A 21,890-nucleotide genomic window follows, 5' to 3' on the forward strand; every position below is an offset into this window, starting at 1 on the left:
CAACCAATAAATACATTATTATAACCTAAACTAATAAGGGAATAAGTAAGATTATTTCTAGGAATTATAAAGGCATTGTTTTTGTTTCAAAATATAAAAATGACTTTGAATAATTTTGAAAATTCTCATATAATTATACTTTAGAACAGTACACACTTTTTATTTCTTTTCACAAACCACACGAATGAAACAAAGAACATTCAGTATCCAGTGTAAGTTACCAAGGCCAAAGAAAGTTTGATTAGTAGTAAGGAATAAGGAGAAGGTAATGCTGACTTTTTTAAGTATTGCACATTTTTGCATCATGAATGTGTAACAGAAGGCTAAACTGTCAAAAACACAGTACTCTCTGGATGTTCTTTGTTTTCTTCATGATGTAATCTGGCAATAAAGACTAGACCTGTGGGAATTATACAAGCAGAAATTGAATCAAAATAATACATTAACTAATTTATCATAACTAATCCATGATTTTGTGGTCCAGCACTGAACTCAGGTTCCTTATTCACAAGGCTCTTAGTGACTTTTATTTGTTCCCCATGCTGAAGATAGTGGTAGTGCTGAAAATGTCTCAGTTTGACAACAAGGAAGACATAATGATGAATGAGACAGCATAATTGGTGCCATTCTAAAAAGTGAACTACGAAAAATGTATCCCATAAAGGAAAGACAACTGGGTTAAGGGTGTAGAATGATAACAGAACTAGTTTGATGGCATTAAATAAGCTATTTTATTCTCAAGCCCTACTGACAGTTACTTTTTGAACAAATCTCATACAACACATTTAGCAATGAAAAATGAATGTACAATGCTGTGGAATTTATTCAAAATGTTTAGTTCTATTACTAGTCTGCTTAATCTTCTTCTAAACATAAATTGCAATATGAAAAGGATAAGACAGTCTATAGCTACTCACTTCTCAGGTATGGTAGATTTTCAGACACTATTTATTTAGCAGACCATTGTCAATTTTTTTGTAATTTGAGCTATTCTTTTACAATAAATCAAAGATAACCACCAACATACTGCTTATTTATTTACTCTCTTTGATAACTGCAGGTCAACATCTAATTACAGTTATTATTTTTTTTTTTTTGATAAATTTTGTAGCAAATGAAAAATGTTTAGCCTGAGTGGCATTTGAAGCCTGACCTTCGCAGATGGTAGAACTGCTATTAACTGACCATACAGATGAGAAACGTATGCATGTTCAAGGAAATGAAAGTATACAAGGAGAGAAAGTTTCTTAAGCTTATGAGTTAGATTGTTAAGCTGTTGTTTTAGAGGTAAAACATTTACAAAAAATCTCAAATATTGAAAATATATTTTAGAAACTGATCGTAGCTCCTTAGCCATCACTACCAAACCAACAAGGTATTAGCTGGAGTGCCTTTTAACACAAATTTCAGTTGAATATAATAAACTCATTTCATGATGGGATACACATTTCTGCATGTTTGATCCTAAAGATATGGTATTATATACTGGCATATAGACACAATTATTACTAAATTTTTACTAGTCTGAAGAATTGTCAATGTGTTTAAGGATATTACGACCGTAAGTCAAAAAGTAAAGGAAAATCGTGATTTCCCTCACAATCACATGTCTGGCAGCAATGATCATTCTGCTATAACTCAAAATCTATCAGCTGTTCATTGAAAATATTGTTTCATTGTTAGCTATTTGTGATTATATTTAATTGTCTGTTTAAAATGAAAGCTACTTTGGCTGATTGCACCAAGGAAGAAATGCGAGCAGTGATATGTCTCCTCAGTTCAGAAGGGGTGAAACCAACAAAGATTATTCGCCAAATGCAGCAGCAATATAGGGAGAGTTGTCTGAGTAAAAGCAAGATCTACAAATGGATTGATTGCTTTAAAAATGGTAGGATTTCTCTCTGTGATGAACAGTGGCTAGGTAGGCCTTCCACTTCAGACTAACGGCAATATTGAAGTGGTAAACAAATGATTCTAGGTAATTGACGACTTACATTTGATGTCATTCTAAGTGAGTTGAATATAAGCCATGGCTCAGCATTTTTAATCATCCATGATTCTTTAAACTTTCGAAAAGTCTGTGCTCGCTGGGTTCCACAAGACTGACCAGCATCCACAAAGAGAATTGTTTGAAAATTTTCCAGAAGCTTTTGAAACGTTATGAAAAGGAAGGAGACTCATTTCTTAAGTGCATAATAACCATGGATGAGAAATGGGTCCATCACTTTGAACCCAGGAGTAAGCGACAAAGTTTAGTGTAGAAACATCCTTCATCTCCCACAAAAAAAAGTACAAAACTCAGATGTCTGCAGGAAAGGTGATGATGATATTCTGTGATATGGAAGGCTCACTTTTGGTTTACTTCACACCTAATAGTCAATCAGTAAACAGTGACAACTACTGTGAGCTACTGCATTTAGTGAAGCAAAAACTCAAATCCAAAAGGCATGGTAAACTTTCTAAAGGTGTGATTTTGCTTTAGAATAACACTTGACTTCATACAGACAAAAAACATCCCTTTGCCTTCAAGATCTTGGTTTTGAGCTGCAGGAGTATCCTCCACACAGTCTGGACCTGGCTCCAAGCGATTTTCATCTTTTTGGCCCATTAAAAGAAGACATGCGAGGGAATCATTACACTGATCATCACTGACTTTGTTAAATGAGAGTTAATAACTGATTCTTATAGTATTTTTCATGCTCTGATTTCAAATATGAAATCAGAGTTCTTCTATCAGGCTTAGTTTTTATTTAACATCCATTCTTATTTTCAAGTAGTATCATGCATGAATTCCATAAGCATACCACTTTGTGAACGTATTTTATATTACTTTTCAAGTAAATGGCTTTTGTTTATTTATTACAGTCCTGTAATTGTTGTCACATTGATTTATTAAACATTATTCATCATGTTTATTATTTACACACTAATTAAAATGAAAAGGGATGTGACTCATTCTTCCTATTTTCATCTTACTTTAAAAATATCATTCACTCATTAGTTATTTATGTCATTATTACATTTACTTATAAACTGTTGTGCAGACTAGAGAAATATTTTTAATTCTCATTCAAGTGCAAGTTCTCGTGTGTACAACATTCAGTTTTGTAGCTGGCTTTCATATTTGCAGGTATACGTTGTTCAGTAAAGCAAGTGTATATTTATTAAATTAGGGTATTTATAAAGTGTTTCTTTTTAAACAGTATTAATGTATTAACAATGCCTCGCAGTTGCATTAATCATCCAAACAATTTCTGCTACATCTGTGGTGAGGTACGTTGAAGTCTCAGAAAAGAAATATAACTCCACTGATAAAAATGTCATATGAACTGTATATTAGATGTAAATTAGGTAATCAGGACAAATCTTTGGCTTTTCATATTTGCTGTGCTTCTTGTATAATATTTCAACACTGATAGGATGGCATCTTTTATAACCAAACACAGTGCTTTCAGTGACAGACAGCAAAAATTTGAACATTTCTTCTCTTAGTGCGAAAACTAAGTATACTGCAATGAAGTGGACTTTTTACAGGAAGCTTTGGAATATATGCATCATCCTGATGAATGGCGACTTTTTATTGACTTGTCAAAGCTTAGTTTGAAAGCTGTTCTACTTCACATTGGAAATAACTACCTATCAATACCATTAGCATACGATGTTCAGATGAAGGAGTCTTATCAAAATATGAAACTTGTATTGAGCAGAATTCAGTATGAAAAATATACATGGCATATTTGTGGAGATCTGAAAGTAATAGGTTTTTTACTTGGACTACAAGTTCTGTTGCTTTTTGTGTAAGTGGGATAGCAGGCATAGAAAAAACTGTTACATAAAAAAGCAAACACTAAAGAGAAAGATACTGACTGTATGAGAGAAGAATGTTGTTAGTCAGGCATTAGTAAAACCAGAAAAAGTTTATCTTCTGCCACCAATAAGCTAGGTTTATTCAAAAATTGTATTAAAGCAATGGATCATAATGGTGCAACGTTTCAGTTTCTAAAAAAACAAATTCCCTAATATAAGTGATGCTAAAATAAAGGCAGGTATTTTTGTTGGACCACAAATAAGAAAACTAGAGTGATCCAGCATTTGAAGAATGTTTGAAAGACTTTGAGATTGCTGCATGGAAACCATTTCGATATGTGGTAAAATACTTCCTTGGGAACCATAAGGCCAATAACTACAGAGAACTTGTGAGTGAATTCCTTCAAAACTACAAGGAACTTGGGTGTAACATTTCACTCAAAATCCATTTCTTACATTCACATTTGGATTTTTTGCCTAAAAATCTTGGCACTATTAGTATTGAACATGGAGAATGATTTCACCAGGAGATATCTACAATGAAGATATGGCACCAGGAAAAATGGAACTGAAAAATGTTAGCTGACTACCGTTAGAATCTAAAGAGGGATCTACCTACAGCAAATTACAACAGAAAATTAAAAAAAAAAAAAAAAACAGATTTTAGGAGAGTACAAACAAACATGTAATGTATTGTCATATAACATCTAGTTACATTTCACAAAAAAAAAATTTGATATGCAAATATTTCCCTGTTACAAACTTCAAGTAAATAGACTTGTCTTTTTAACACTTCTAACTTTATTTTTAATAAAAAATAATTTATAAGAAGTAAAATTTCAAACACAGCAAATATTAATAAAAAGTTACTAGTAATTTTTTATCTCAAACAACATTAGTGCTGGGAGAAATAATTTATTTATTTTTTTTTTTAATACTTCATTCATGTATTATAAGGGTTCTGTGCTTTGGTACATTGTTAAATTTCTGTTAATAAGGCCAGTAAATACTATGAGTAGCAATGTTAGATGACCTCCTTTAGGTTTGTACCCGTTTTAATTTTAATATTACCATTCTTTAATTTCAGGACAGTGAAAAGATTTAAACATTCTTTTGTAATAGCAGTTGAGACAATGAACTTTAAAAGAAATTAAGGTCTGTAACCTGCACTCAAATTTTACCAAATTCAGAGAAAATAAGAGAGCAATACAATGTCATACACAGGCTAACAATCCTGAGACAATGGTTTTCACTACTTCTATTTTGACTTTAACTGTAATAACTAAACTGCTTCTTTATTTTATACTTCAAATGTTAACAGATTGAGGACTCACTGATGCTTTGACAGCCTAAGAACAATTTTTTTTATGTCAAACAGAGATAAAATATTCTAAACTCTTTACAAAATACATCAAACTACCATTAGAAAATAAATATTTCAACAAATAATCATTTACCATGTCAGTAAAGTATAGCTTTGAAAAGGATAACAGTCACACTACACATATTCACAATAGTTGAAGGCCAGTTTTTTAAAATGTTAATATAAGATCCATCAGTTTTATGTAAAGAAAATTAATTTTTCTGCCAGGTGAAAGCCATAAGTCTGGAAGCAAAAAATGGCAGAAAAAAATTTCTGTAGAAGGTTGTAAAAAAGGACACTAAGAGCAGAAGTAGTAAACTTTTGAAATTTGATCTGCATATTAGAAGGTCAAGTGTAATAAAACAGACAAATACAACTGCCAGGGAAATATAAACAATTGATTATGGTACATTTTTTTAAAATTTCAATTTAATTTATGGCTAATTAACAAGTAATTCTCTCATAGTTAATTTACAAGCCAGCCTCTGTAGCATGAGTAATAGTGGCTCAGCTGGTGGTCTTGAAGGCTTAAAAAAATAAAATAAATTTATAAGTTTTCAAGAGGTTCCCGAAAATTTTTAAAAAACTACTTAATCCAAAACATGGGACATTAAAAAGCCAACAGAACAGCTAAGTAATGTGAAATTAAAAAAATGGTGAAAACTGAAGTTACATTCAATTAATAGTGTATAAGTTGAACTAATCAATTAATTTTCAAAATACAAAACAAAAAAGGAATAAATAAATAAATCTATATACCAGAGGTAATTAAAAAAAAACACTAAAAAAACTAAAAGTTTTAAGATCTAACAGCATTTTAAATTTCTATTAATGTTGTTAAATAGTAAATCCAACAACCATAAAGAGTTTAAGAAAGTAAAAAAATGCAAAACCAATAAAATTATAACAACTAGTAGGAATGTTTCGTAAATTAATAAATAAGATACAATCATAGAACACAATCATAAATTTGAAACAAGATAAATATATTACCCGATCCAGACAAAACCAAGGTACAGTTTCGTGATGACTGTGCTGCTGAAGATGATGATAACTTCCAATAATTAGAATATTCCGAATACACTTCTTGTAGGCACTGCAAACGTTTTGGAGAAATATCTACAGAAAACACATCTGATCTTACTGTAATTTGTAATATAGGCATCGACAGCCAGTTCTCCCATAAAAGTACAATCTAATCAACAAATATAAATATAAAATACTATGAAAAAAATCATGGAAAAAACTATTGAAAAAACATAATAAAGCTATGACTTTATACTGTTATGTAACTAACACAGCTGCATTATATAATTTCATAATACAAGTAATATATATATATATATGAGGTGTGACAATAAAGTAATGAGACTGATGTGGAAAAAAAATGTTGCTTACCGTTTTAGTCATGTATAGTGTTGTCTCCTTCAAAGTAGTTCCCCTCTGATTGCACACACTTATTCCAGTGCTTCTACCATTGATGTTAACATTTCTGGAACTCATCTTCTGTAATATCCTCCAAGACCCTCGTCACAGCTTTTTGGACATCTTGTGTTGTTTGAAAATGGTGTCCCTTGACCGCCATTTTGACTCTTGGAAATAGAAAAAAGTCGCAAGGAGCGATATCTGGTGAATAAGGTGGCTGTGGTAGTTCTGAAATTTGTTTTGAGGTTAAAAATTGCTGTACTGACAGAGCAGTATGGGATGGCGCATTATCGTGATGCAGAATCCAATTATCAGCTATGTTGGCACGGACACGAAGAACTCGTTTACGAAGTCTTTCTAAAATTTCTTTGTAGAAATATTGGTTAATTGTTTGTCCAGGAGGCACCCACTCTTTATAAACAATTCCCTTGGAATTGAAGAAGCACATATAAGCATGCATTTCACTTTTGACTTTGACATGCGAGCTTTTTTTGGTCTGGGTGATCCCTTTGAGCACCATTGCGAACTTTGGCGTTTTGTCTCTGGATTGTATTGATAAAACCAACCTTCATCACCAGCGACAACATTGCTCAACAAATCTGGATTGATTTCCGTTTGCTCTAACAGATTGGCTGCCACATTTTTCCGTGTTTCTCGCTGTTGTTGTGTGAGATTTTTGGGGACCTTTTTTGCACAAATCTTTCTCCTACCAAGATCTTCAGTTAATATTAGACGAACTGTTTCTCGAATGATGTTGAGTTCTTCTGCAATCTTTGTCATGGATAATCTTCGATCAGATCGTACGATTTCATGCACCCTGATCAAGTTGACATCTGTCTGTGAGGTTGATGGTCATCCACTGCGGTCTTCATCTTCAACATTCGTTCTGCCTTCACTAAATATTTTATGCCACCGTAAAACTTGAGCTCTTGACATAACCTCCTCTCCAAAAGCCTTCTGAAGCTTACCATACATTGTCGTCGTGTTTTCACCCTATTTAACGCAAAAAGAAATGGCATACCGTTGCACAATATTTTGCGGTCTCATTTCTGTGATGAGAGACACAAATATGTGTTCACTTATTACAGCACAACTCACGACTGAGCAGTTGTATCAATGTGCCACTTGGACTAGAAGTAGCTTATAGACCAAGGTCAAAGATGGTGTGCCTATGCAAGCTGCAGGGTTGCCACATCTTGCAAAGAAAAATCAGTCTCATTACTTTATTGTCACACCTCGTATATTTCATTATAAATGAAATATAAACACCAAAACACAGTAAATAGATAAGTTAAACTAACTGTATTAATTCCAAGAATCGAATTTCACAGGATCCTGCATCTTTGGTTATTAAATTATATAATTACATTAAATCATATTTATTTATCATTTTATTAATTTATAATTTATTAAAAATCGTTTTTTTTTTAATTTTGAAATTTATTACAAATGAAAAAGCTAATACTGGAATTCTGAAAAAGTACTGGAAAAAATATATATATATTTTTTATTTTATGTATGTTTTGCGAAGAGGGACTCTTGTGCAGGCATGTAGGTGTATTGTACTTCCATTGACATCTAAAAGGCTACCTTCGCGATCACTAACATGAAGCACACCATGTATGTGGTAATAATCTCTCTCTCTCTCTCTCTCTCTCTGTGTGTGTGTGTGTGTGTGTTATATAATGTTTAATACTTAGTATATGTGTAATAGAAAGTTCTCATATTTTTAGAAATTATCTCATTTTTCCTTCTTTAATCTGCTGTGAAAAACATGACCACTGACTGGCTACTTAGCCATGTCCAGAGTTAGTTCCTTCTTTTGATATATTCATGGGAACACATGTTAAGACCAGTGCTGATTATCAAGATACAAGACATACATCCATAGCTCACACTATTGTCTGACAATAGAGTTTCTAATTGTTTTTTCCTTTCATATGACATCTTACATTCATTACAAGAACTTCTAATATAAAGTTTTTAACAGTTAGAACTCTAGATTTTACAGGGGAGTACCTCCATGACTGAATTAAAACAACAAGAAAAAAATAATATAAACTAAAATTATGATAACAAATAATGTGAATCAAACCTTCTGTTGTATTTAATATTACAGTTTTATCATTATAATTACTGTGGATGTATGATAGTTTGGAATAGTTTTTTTTTTTTATGTATTATGATGAATGTTGTACAAAAACTTATTCATGAGTATGTATTGTTACATAATTGATCAAACTATACTTTCATTAATTTGGAAAAGATTATTTATATGGTTTATTATCAGAATGCATAATTGTAAATGCCACATTCAAGTCTAAATATACTGGACATCATCAAACAAAAGTACAAGCCTTAAATATTGTAAGTCTTGTATTTGGAAGAAATACACCAAACTTACACATCAAAAAGCCACATATTTCTCTTTAAACAGTTATCGGATTTTTTTAATGCACAACTACAGAGTAAAGTGAAACGTAACATGTCATATCCTATTAAAGAGTTTCTTTGTATAATTAGTTTCTTAAATGTGACTATAATTTAATCCAGTGAGCATAATTAATCACTGTTTGTGTCACTTTTGCCGTTTTTACAGTGAGTGATTTACATGAGAAACATATTAATATAAATCTTTCATAAAACTCAGAGAAAAGTTTATTGATGCACATGAATTATTAATGAAGTTTACAGTCATATTTAATGTTATGAGTGATTTACAACATTTAAAAATGGATGTAGATCAGTAATGACCCATTCATGGCAAAAGCCATGAATATCAATATGCCTCTCAAAATCAAAGAACTTGTGAGTCCTAATTATTGTTTAACAATACAGGAACTAACAGATGAGAGTTATATTTCAATTGGCTCATGATATGATATTGTAACTGAAAAATTGGGGATGTAGCAAAGTTAGTGCCTAATTCATAGCAAGAAGAAAAATATAATTGTGATGTAGTTTGTCAGAAGCTAATTGCGGCAACAATGGTGAAAAAATTTTAAATAACATCACAATAGTTGATGAAATGTGGATTTATGACTCTGATGTTAAAATTAAACATCACTCCTCACACTGGAATGGAAAATTCACAAATATCAGAAAAAGTATGTAAAGTTGAATCAAATGTCAAGAGGCCATGTTGACAATCTTTTTGACAGTATAGAATAAATTATTCATTAAAAAATTTAACCTGAAGGATTATAAACTTGCGTTACTACCAACAGGAAAAGGACTTAACTTTGACACACCAAGTCTGGCTACTCAATAATAACAATGCACCCTGATATTAAGCATGTTTTATTTATTAATTCTGTTTTTATGTGAAATGACTTTCACTGTCTTGTACTCTTATGACAGAGAACCAGCTCTAAATTCTAATCAATGTTAAATGTTTGAAGATTTGACACAATTAAGGAGAAAAAAATTTTGCACATGGCTCTAGGAGGAAATTCCAATTGAATTTTTTTGTAACTACTTCCAGATTTTTTTTCTAACACTTTTGAAATAAGTGTAGCAGAGAGGGCTACAAGGTGTGATTAAAATTTTAAGATAAGTGCTACCACTGCTCAATAGGAGATTGAAGGTTTTGGAAGGGAAAGCTTGTTTGTCCTTGAAACGTGCTGAGAAGATCACTGCGATATCTTTCTTCAATAGAAAGTGGCATCCTGGAAAGTGGGGACACGTTTTTTTGTTCTCAGCATAATATTGATTTTGCAAATTTTGACTGAAAACTGGGAAATTAGCTTTGGAGACTTGTGAATTCTTAAAAACAGCTTTCAGGTATAAATGTCCAAGCTGGACAAATGTTTTTATCTGGTTCAACAGATGACCCCCCAGTCAAGCTGGCTTTCCACCTCCACAAAATCATTAAAAACAACTTCAAAAACCTTTGGAAAGATTGTGAAAGTTCGCAATTTAGTCTTATCTAACCGTAGACTTAGTTTTAGGGAGATGTCTGATGAACTGAATTTAAGTTTCTAAGCAGTTCAATCAATTTTAATTGAAGATTTGAACGTCTGTCGAATATCTGCAAAATTTATTCAGAAATTGTTGTCAGACTAGCATATACAATACCAACAAGTGTCCCAAGAACTGATTAAACAGGTCAAAACTGACCCAGATTGTTAAAAAGGATAATGCAGGTAATGAATCATGGGTTTATGGGTATAACCTAGAAACAAAGATACAACTACCGCAGAGGAAGGGTTCAACTTCGCCACAACCAAAAAAAAAACAGGACAAACTCAGTTGAATATGAAGACAATGTTGGTGGTTTTCTTCAGTTATAGATATCATGCATTAAAAATTTGCCCCTAAGGGGTAGATGGTCAACTAGAAATACCATAAATATGTCCTTCAGCATTTGTATGAAAGTGTACAGAAGAAAAGGTAGGTACTTTGGTGAGACAAGAATTGTGTCCACCACAACAATGCACCAGCTCATCGTGCATTCCATTGTGGAATTTTTGGCTAAATTCCAATTCTGTGCTTCTGCAACCTCTGTATTCTGCTGATTTAGGCTCTGCCAACTTCTACCTGTTTCCTAAACTGAAATTCTTGGTGAAAGGGAATGGATTTGACTCAACTGAAGAGATACAGGCAAATACAAAGAGGAATCTTAACATCCTTACAAAAGAAAATTTCAGGAATGCTTCCAAAGTGGAAACACCATTGGAGTTAGTGTGTTCAGTCGGAAGGCTATTACTTTTAAGAAAATTCATCATAATACCCTGTAAGTGCACTCATTTATAAATTACAAGCCATCTTAAAACTTTCCTATCATATTTTGAAGTTAACAAAGATCAACAACTCTCAGGTAAAAACTGAAAATTTACATAGAAGAGTTGAATTATTTAATTTTTTTAAGCTTAAATATAAAAAAATATGTTGTTTTTTTTAAAAAAAGTACTTCTAAAAAAGTACTGAATATATGATCTGATAGAAAAAATGTTTACTAAGATAATAAAATACAAAAATTTTAAATATTCTCATTCAAAGACTTCATTGACTAGAGCTCTATTGACTATATAGGACAGCAGCCCTTACACTATACTAAATATTGGTGCTACATAAATCTTTTTTCAACTAATTATTAACGGTACTGCTAAAGCATTATTTTGTCATTATCATCAGTCCTGCTAAAAATAGTCAACCACTATATGCTAAGTGTACAGGGCTAATATGTATACAGCATATTAAATAAAACATTGTACTTCTTCATATTTCCTATTCTAGACAATTAATTTAATATCTTTTCCTACTTGAATAATGATGGAAAATAGTTTATGTATTTTATTTTTTTTAATATAACTTCATATCTACTTCAATGGTTGTTTTAAATTACATAAATTTATTTTTTCCCATGAAAATGAAGAAAATAATTATATTATTTTCAGATATAAACACTACCGAGTGAAAAAGATATTGTTTAAAAAGCTATCATTATAACTCAATCACAAAACCAAAAATGTTGAAATTAAGGAAGGGTTAGCAAAATGGAATTTTAAGTGATTATAAGTTCAAATTTTTTTTAATTTTTGGGGGGGAATTTTACACAGGCATGCAGTTAAACAAATAAAATAAAGGAAATTTCCTTAATTCTCATCAACTCTACATCTAATTGCAGAAATGAAATAGTACTGAATGTTAACATAAAAATTATTAGAGTCTAAGTAGATCTCTCTTGGCATTTTAAAGCAATTATGTCAATTATTCAAACATGAACTCATTGTTAAAGATATTAATGTGTCTAGGACAGTAAAATTTAGGGCAAGGCTCATATTACCAGCTGTGTGCCCTTATCATAACATATCTAAAGTAATCAATTTAAAGCAATCAATTTAATCAACTAATAAAAGTGCATGGTGGTAAAACTGAGGTTCACAGCAATTTTGTTTAAAACACAAGGATATCCATGTGCTTCCATATAAACATAGATGCAACTGTATTATTTACACATTATATATATAAAAAAAAATCACGAAAATTCAACATAAAAATTGCATACCTTAAGTGAAAGTGACCATGGATTAAGTACTAATTTAGTCTGGTTGCCTAGGTCTGAGTTAATAGACAAAGACTGTAAGCTCAAATGATTTGTGACAGTGTGTTGGGCAATTCCAGAATTCAAAATTATTTTGTCAACACTCACACCTACATTTCCAGAATCTGAAAATAAAATGTTCAAAACAAAAACATAAAATGAAAACAATTATTACCCAGTATTCTTTAATAGCATATATAACTAACAATATATGTAGTGTTAGCTGTTTTAAGTAAAAAAAAAAAAAAAAAACACCACCTGATTCAAAAAACCTACTAACTTTTGAGAATTATTAAAAATATAGCAAGCATAAACTTCAATAAAACAATTTTCACACAAATATAACAAAAGTTATTAATTTTACTAAAAAGAAATTAATAATTATGCAGTAATGTTAAAAATATAATTAAAATCTGTTATTATTTGAACCTTATAATATTGTGGCCATTATATTGGTGGAGATGGTATCATGCCTTAATGATCATTGCAGATTGCAATGAAGGATATTTTACAGTATGTTTAGATTTTTTAGAAATTCCAGACACACTTATTAAACAAAAGTAACAATCGGTTACATGATCCTTTGGTTCATGCCAAACCATAGGTAGACCAAATGGTGAAGCCTTCTGTATATCTTTCAGCCATCCTCTTAAACATACAGAACAATTAGTGCATACTATATGAGGAGCCCACGTCTTATCCTGATCACCGATTTTACACTGAAAGTACAAATGATATGCTTTTTTAATTAAAGGTGTAATGTTTTTTCTCTATGATTTTACAGTAAACTCACCACATACATAACAAAAGGCATCCATATCATTTACACAATTTTGAGGTATTACGACACTGCATTTTTAACAAATCTAAGACAGCGATAAGACTGAACAAAATTAGTTCATTCCTAAATCCAGTACTTAATATAAACAACTCAGCTGTGTTTTCAGCTACATGTTTTGACCTGCACAGACATGATTAATCTTATCCATGAAGGCTCACTCTTCAGTATTAGATATGATGTAATAATATGTGACTATGATATGATTTAATTGTTTGTCTAGTATTGTTTATTTATAGGTTACAAATTATGTTAAAAAAGTTAAAAAATTCTTTAATAAAAAGTTTTCACAAATGTTGGGCGATAGAAAGATTCTGAGTTCATATTTGTTTTCAGCAACAAAAAACAAATTAAAATCATGTATCGCATGTTAGGAAACAAAAATTATGTCTTATCAGTATAATAATACAGTTGAATATTGTAATCTATAATAGTTTGAAATTACATTCACATTCATTTTAAAAAATAGATTAAATAATAAATAAATCATAATGCACATGCATATGTTGTATCCAAGTATGTATGTATAATAATAATTTGTCTGTAGTTTATTTAAGAATGTAAGAACAATATATAATTAAAATCAATATAAATATGTAATTAGGTTATAACCAGTAATACAATATTTATGAACATATTAATTAGTCATATTATGAAAATACATATCAAATGAAACTACAAGAATAGTACACAAATAATTAAATCAATAAAAAATATTATTTAAATCAACCATTAGAGATTGGTAACAAACATAATTTAGGCAAAGGTCTTCTTAGTTCACCATTAAGAGTATTTAAATCAACAACCCTTACTAAGTTGTCAGAACACCTATGTGACAATTCCATGTTTGCAATGCATGGGTGAAGAATTTTCATTTGTGATTAATACTAAATCTTCGACATAAAGGTGTCGAGAAGGAAAACACCATTTATTTTGTTGTTGAAGATAATGTAGACAGTCTTTAGACCATGGCCTCCAAATAGATTGCACAAACCTTTGAAGTAGTTGCCAGCGGCCTAAGTAATTAATTTCAAGTTTTTCATAATCAGGTTCAGGCAAAGAGGTGAGTGGACATCCAATGAGAAAGTGTCCTGGAGATAGAGGTTCTGGATCTCTATGGTCTGTTGAAATAGTGAAGATAGGACAGGAATTGAGGCAGGCTTCAATTTGTGTTAACATTATATATAATTCCTCAAAACTAGGAATTGTTTGTCTTATTATGTGACGCATATGATATTTGATGCTCTTAATTGCGCTCTCCCATAATCCACCAAAATGGGGAGAAGGAAGAATAAATGACCAGGTTATACCTTGTATAGATGAGAATGCTTGAATATCTGACTTAAGTTTTTCTGAATTTAAAAGTTGAAATAAATTATAAAGGATATTTTTGGTGCAATGGAAGTTGGAACTGCTATCAGAAAAGACTTGAATAGGGATACACCTACATGATATAAATCTTTTAAATGCTGCAATGAACGACTGTGAAGTTACGTCAGAAACTATTTTTAAGTGAATAGCTTTGGTAGTGAGACATATAAAAAGCACGATATACAATTTAATCAATGTTTTAGACCTCTGCCTGCAATGATGAATCATAACTGGACCGCCGTAGTCTACTGCACAAGTACAGATTGATCAGGAAGGAATTACTCTGGAAGGTGGTAGCTGACCAAGCTGTTGAACCTGGTTTTTTGCATTAAATCAAAAGCATGTTAAGCATTTACGAATGATCGATGAAATGATTCTCTTACTGTTTATTATCCAATATTTTTGATGTAAGGAATGATGAGTTAATTAAACACCAGAATGCAAAAGACGCACATGCTCGGCATTAGCAATTAGTTTAGTAATGTTTGCATTTAGATGTAAAATAAGAGAATTTTTAATATGATAGTATAATAGTATTGAAATCTATCTCCTATATGAAGTAAACCTAAATCATCTACAAATGGATCAAGTGATATAAGTTTACTTTGATTAGAAATAATATGATTATTTTTCAGATTAATAATTTCATTACTAAAATGCATGTATTGTGATTATTGTATAAAAACATTAAGAGTATGATTTAACTCCTTTGAAGTCAGGGAACCAATGATTCACTTAGATTGATTTGATTTAGCATTGTGAAGAAACCTAAATCAGAAACTAAATGTGTGAATTAATGTATGTAAAGATGAAAATTTTTCTGTGTAATTGAATACAATAGTGGATATGAATGATGTTAAAATATTATTATGTTTTTCTATTAAGCATTCAGAATTCATGTTACAGTTGTTGAAACTAACATTGTGATTATTTGGCTATTGGCATAAACATGTAAACATTGTAAAATCCAATAAGGACCATGCCACCAAAGCGACATAATTAAGTAATTTATTTGGACATAAGTCAGCTGGATTTTCAGAAGATTTGACATTGTGCAAACTAGCATTTTAAGTATTTTGCTGAATCTCAGAGACTCTATTACTGACAAACACTGCAAATTAGATGGTTGTCCATGAATTCAGTATAATGCTATTGTAGAATCTGTATATAAGTATATTTCATCGAAATGTATGTTTAAAACAGTGATTACTTTCAATAACAAACGACTAAGAAGTAGACAACCATAGAGTTCAAGTCTTGATAGTGTTATTTGCTTTAAGGGGGCTAATTTTGATTTAGAACCAAGTAAATTCAACGAGATTGTACGGTTGGCAAATACAGTTCGTATATAGATGCCCTTTATGAATGCATTGGAAAATCCATATATTTGAATTGACCTAACTTTACTATCAATGTTAGGTTTTACAGGCCAATTTATTTTAACTGACTCAATCAAATGCAATTGATTGTATATTGAGCCACTGTGTTTGTAAGGTGCAGGTAATATTTTGTCCCAATTAATTGTGAGTTGTCACAACAATTGCACAAAAAGTTTATGTGAGAAAACAATAGAACCCATGAGTCATAAAGGATAAAACACATCTTATATGATGGACAGAATATTTCTTTTAGTGTGTTTTTTAGAATTATTAGAATGCGTAATTTGGAAAAGTAGTGTGTCTGAGGAATTATTCCATAGAACTCCTAAAGTAGTTAAATTATGTTGTTGATTTGAAGGAATGGAAGAATTTTGATCAGAAGAAGAAATGATAAAATTATTTGAAAACCATGTGTGGAGTGAAAAACCACATTGGATGATATTGTGTGTGTATGTGTTCGTATGCGTGAATCGAGTATTAGGTTGTGTGAGTGAGTGGTGGGTATGACTGGTTGGATAGTGTGTATGTGGCAGCCGAGAGTTGGGGAGTCGGCGTTGATATATATGTGTATGTTGTGTGATGAGATTTCAGCTGTTCATATGTCATATTATTCACTTTTATACTTTTCATAGTTTTTATAATCTTAAACCAATAAATTAATTACAGTCCACTGCAAAAATCATGTCATTTCAGTTCATAACAACCACATATTGTTGCAATAATTTAGAAATATAAATTTTTAATTGAATAACTTCATTTAAATTATCTAAACCTGTTATGAAGTCATAAACATAAAAATTATTTTGAATGGCCTTACAACCTAATGGAAAACCATTTTCATTTTTCATTTGCTATTTGAATTAGATATCTAGTGGCTAAGTATGGTGCACAAGTGGTTCCATATCTTACAGTTTGTAATGCATAGTGTTTTATCTCTTGATCTGGAGAATCACACCAAAGAATGTGTTGTAAATTGGAGTCACTAGGTTTAACTAATACCTGGTGATAAATCTTTGTTATGTCTGAAATAATAACATAATTATGGATCCTGAATTTAAGCATTATGGAAAAAAAATCCTGTTGAAATACAGGTCCAACTAACAAAGTACCATTGAGGGAGAGACCATTAGTGGTTTTAGCTAAGCCATCAAAAACAACTCGTAGTTTAGTTGTCAGACTAGAAGGCTTAAATATTAGATGGTGAAGTAAACATCACACATTTGATCTGTTAATGAGTTAATTTGAATTATCGGAAGTGAGTAGTGACATATGACCTATTCCTGTACGAAATACTAAATATTCCTGTATGAAGGCATAATAGTCTTTTGTAAGGTTGGAATTGTTGCTTAGCTTTCTTTCCAAAAATAAGAATCTATTTTTAGCGTTAACGAAGGAATCACCTAGTTGAATGTTATTAGCTTTGTGTGGTAACAATATGACAAATCTGCCTTGATTATTTCGAGTAGAAGTAGAATGAAAATGTTTTCCACATGTTGAATTTTCATTCACTGACACACTTTTAATTCTTCAACTTTCCAAAATTTCTCGATTATAGTCGAGATATTTTTATGATTGTTACAAACGAGAAAAGATGAACTGTATTACTACCCTTGACATTATCAGGAACGCAACCACTAAGTATATATCCTAACTTAATTTCCTGAATAATAGGATAACTAGAATTTTGAATGAATTTTCCAGGTAAGATAAGATTCAAATAGAATTGAGTTCCAATCTGGTTGTCAGTGCTATTTGCTGTGTTGAAATTAGGATCTGCAAAAAATATATTCTGAGGTAGTAAAATGTGAAATATCAAATGTGTGTAAAGGAAGGCAGTCAGTTATGTCTGTTAAAACAGCACATTGCAATTCGAATAAAAAGTTCTTATATCAAGAGTGCAATTTAAGTTTAACATTATATTCAGATTATGAAAATGAGTTTTTTATGCCTAAAATGGGAAGATCGTTTTTAATAAATTAAAGCCCTAATTTTCCGGTAAAACTATAAGTGCAAAAATTTGCTTGACTATCAGAATGACTTGACAATAATGCTTGACAATCATTAATAGAATGACTTTTCCATAAACAATCAGAACAATTATCCCCCAAAAAGGCTTTACCATCCTCAATGGACAAATTTAAAAATTCTTTACAACATGGTAAATGATGGTCTAAATTACAAAACCAACATTGGTTCTATTGAATGAATGTGTCAATCTTTACATTGTAAAATAAAATCATACTATTCATATGCTTGGAGAAGTTCATAATAAAACGCTAATCTTGCTATCATTATTAAATATTGATTATGTTTATGTATATTCCCATCTGACACATAATATTTCTATTGATATTTTCCCTTAAAAAATAAGAATGAATTTTTTTTTTCAGATATGAAAATGGGCTGTCAGAATGGCTCCATAAATATTAATCATGCACTCAGTATTTATTAAATTAAAAACACTAATTTGCTTAAGTGTTTATATTTCTGAATGCATAATATTTGCTAAAAAAAATCTGATGTGGACAACACATGACTTCCTTGTACATCTATTTAATTATATTTATACATTTTTTTAAAAATAAAAAGTACAAAAATTATTATTTCATAAAAAACTTCTGATTTTTTTTTTTTTTGTAAAAATTAATTCATCAATTTTTTTTTACAATTAGTGGTTAATAATTATTAAAAAATCAATGTTTTTTAAATTTAAAAAAAAAAAAGTTGATGAAGTCTGATTCGAACTGATGAGCCTTCGTCCTATGATTCAAATGTCATTAATTAAAATTTTATTTGGATATAACTCTGGAACCAATGAAAATAAGTGCCAGTTATGAAATATTGGTGAAGAGTTATTGAGAGCTTTTTACTGCACTTAAGAACATCCAAGGGCTTTGTGGACACTTTTGGTTCAGTAAATTGCAATCAAAAGGGGAGGTGGACAACTAAAATTTACAACAGTCGTAAATCCAAAATTTCAACATCCTACGGCTAATTTTTTTGAGTTATGTGAGAAGCATACGTATATAAGTACAGATGTCACACCAAAACTAGGCAAAATGGATTTAGGGATGGTCAAAATGGGATATTTTCCTTTAAAATCTGGAAACCAAAATTTTTCGTGATACAATACTTCCTTTACTTCATACAAGGAAGAAAAAATAGTCATTTATGCTTAAAAAAATAATATCAACCTCTATAAACCTAGATAAAAGAATGTTTTTGTTACTTAAAACAATACTTTTCAGTTTACAAGTTGGTATAAAAATGTTTGCATTATTATTTTTATTACATTACTGAACCATTTTCAAATCTTTCCACCTCTTTATTTAAAATAAAATTAAAGGATTTTTTTTTTACATTAACAGTACTACATTTCAATAATTTTTTAAATAATACCAATTAAAAAACCATAAATTATTCATATTTTCTTACAATCTGTATATAAATACGTGCTCAAATAATTTTCATTAATACCGTCTGAACTGTGATTTGTTTAGTTATTTTATAGGAGGGTCATCAAAAAAGTAAAAACTGTTTTTGTTTTATAACAATAATTTATTGTTTTTATTTTAACTTCAATATATGCATCATAATCTAAATTTTCCACATAATCACCTTCTAAATTCAACTATCTGTCATGATTTGACAAATGTTTTTGTATGCCTTCATCAAAGAAGTTTGCTGCTAGTCCATTAAGCCAATCACAAAGTTGTCTTGACGTTATTGTCACTTTCATACTGGTTCCCACTAACAAAATCCTTTAATTTTATAAACAGGTGGAAATTGCTTGGAGCAAGATCTGGACTGTATGATGGATGATCAAAAACATCCCATCAAAAACCTTTGAGAGGTTCACAAAGTCGATGCTGGTGATTTAAAATTGCATGACAAACTTTCATCAACATTTCTAAGTAAAAGTCAGGATTATTTGTCTCTTCATGAGGCATAAAACTCAAACACTAAGACTCAGTGGCAATCCCAAAAGATTGTGGCCAGCATTTTGTGGTTTTTAAGTGTTTGTTGAATTTTTTTTGGATTTGAAGGCGATCAAGAATGATCCACTGAAGTGACTGACATTTACTCTAAGGTGTGTAGTGTGAAACCCACATTTTATTCCCACTTACTATGTGATTCAGCATTTCTCTGCAATCTCTATTGTACAGTTCCAGTAATGACAGAGCAGCAGATATACTTTCTTTTTTTTTTTTGGTTATTGCCAACATTCTTGGGACCCATTGGGCACAAATTTTACAGTAATTTAGGTGAACAGTCACAATTTCATGTAACAGAGATTGTGAACATATAGGAAATTTATCACTAAGTTCATCTTAATATGAAACAGTTCTTTTTAACATATCTGTTAATCTGTTCTTTCACCTGCTCAGTAATGAGAGTAGGGTACCCTGAGCATTACACAATCAACAGATGTTCTCCCTGCCGTAAATAAACAATGCAATTTCCTTCATTCATTAAACTGTCACCATAAAAAGCAGAAATTTGATTTACATAGGACAGAATTTCCACAGGACAAATCCTTAACCTACTCACAAAGTCTAAGCACAAATGATTTTTACTTTTCGACGATGAAAGTGTATTTAGTATCTTAACATATTTACTTTAATATTACTTCATGTGTTTATATTTTAAATTATTATTATCAAATTTAACCAGCACTGTATTTTATTTTACAATTAATTGTGCATTTTGTGATAATCCTTTGACAAATGTTTAACCACGGTTTTCTTTAATCTATCCAAGCAACTACTGGGGCAGTTTAGTTTTTATCTTTGGAGTAGTGTACCTACATATTTCAAATGATATGTATATAATGCAACAATCAGAATAAAAGATTAAACTATTTACTTTACTTAGTTAGGCAGTACACCTTATTTTTTACATTTAATGTCATCAGCACTGGTTTTATTGTTGTAAATGACCACATGAAACAATATTTTTTTGGTTTTTTCTGGGAAAAAAATGCTTCAGCATTATCATCACCCAGACATGACACATCTGTTGCAATAAACAAACAAATATCACATTTTACTTTTTAATCAGAATAATAAAACTTTTAACTGCTACATGGCAATTAGTATGAAGAGCCCACTACAGTAAATTGATACACACTACAGTAAATCAAACATCAGAGTATAAACGGATGGCCTTAAGAGAAAACAACACCCAATCTAAAATTTCCTCATCGTTGCCCAGGATTCGTCAAGTATTTCTGGGCTTTTTATAATTAAAAAGCAAGGCTGCATAACTTATGCAATTCACAAGGATATAGTGCCAGTCAATCAGTTGTCGCATCATATGCATAATGGAGTGTTTTCTCCTGACATCATAAACCCATGAGTAACTTTCATACGTTCCAATCGCAATCAGCAGAGGACCACTTACTCTCACTAAGCTTTTCTGCATGAGAAGTCCCATAGCTTCACAGTATCTTTGATAAATCGAAGTTTGTTATCAAGTGCAGCAGTCCAGTCACCTTGCCACTTTGCACAAATAGTGTGTTTTACACAATAAGTCAGATGTAGTAATACGAGTAGTGAAGGACAGTTGTCTACACGTGTCTTTAGCAGCGGAATCTGCAAGTTCATTATCCGGAATTCCCACTTGGCTAGGGATCCAGAAACTCACTTGAGTTTTGCAATG

General features: G+C 30.9%; 1 protein-coding gene across 2 annotated transcripts in view; it reads right to left on the reverse strand.

Annotated features, from left to right (window-relative positions):
* Nucleotides 1-21,890, reverse strand: part of Vps13B (vacuolar protein sorting 13B) — a 368,739-nt gene that overhangs the window by 130,988 nt on the left and 215,861 nt on the right. For both annotated transcript variants that reach the window (XM_075373949.1, XM_075373942.1), the window contains exons 34-35: nt 12,606-12,766; nt 6,164-6,365 (exon numbers count right to left, since the gene is read on the reverse strand). In XM_075373949.1, the coding sequence (XP_075230064.1) occupies nt 6,164-6,365; nt 12,606-12,766 (363 nt within the window). The remainder of the gene's footprint in view (nt 1-6,163; nt 6,366-12,605; nt 12,767-21,890) is intronic.

Source organism: Lycorma delicatula, chromosome 1, assembly GCF_047948215.1.
Source record: "Lycorma delicatula isolate Av1 chromosome 1, ASM4794821v1, whole genome shotgun sequence".
Lineage (NCBI taxonomy): Eukaryota > Metazoa > Arthropoda > Insecta > Hemiptera > Fulgoridae > Lycorma > Lycorma delicatula.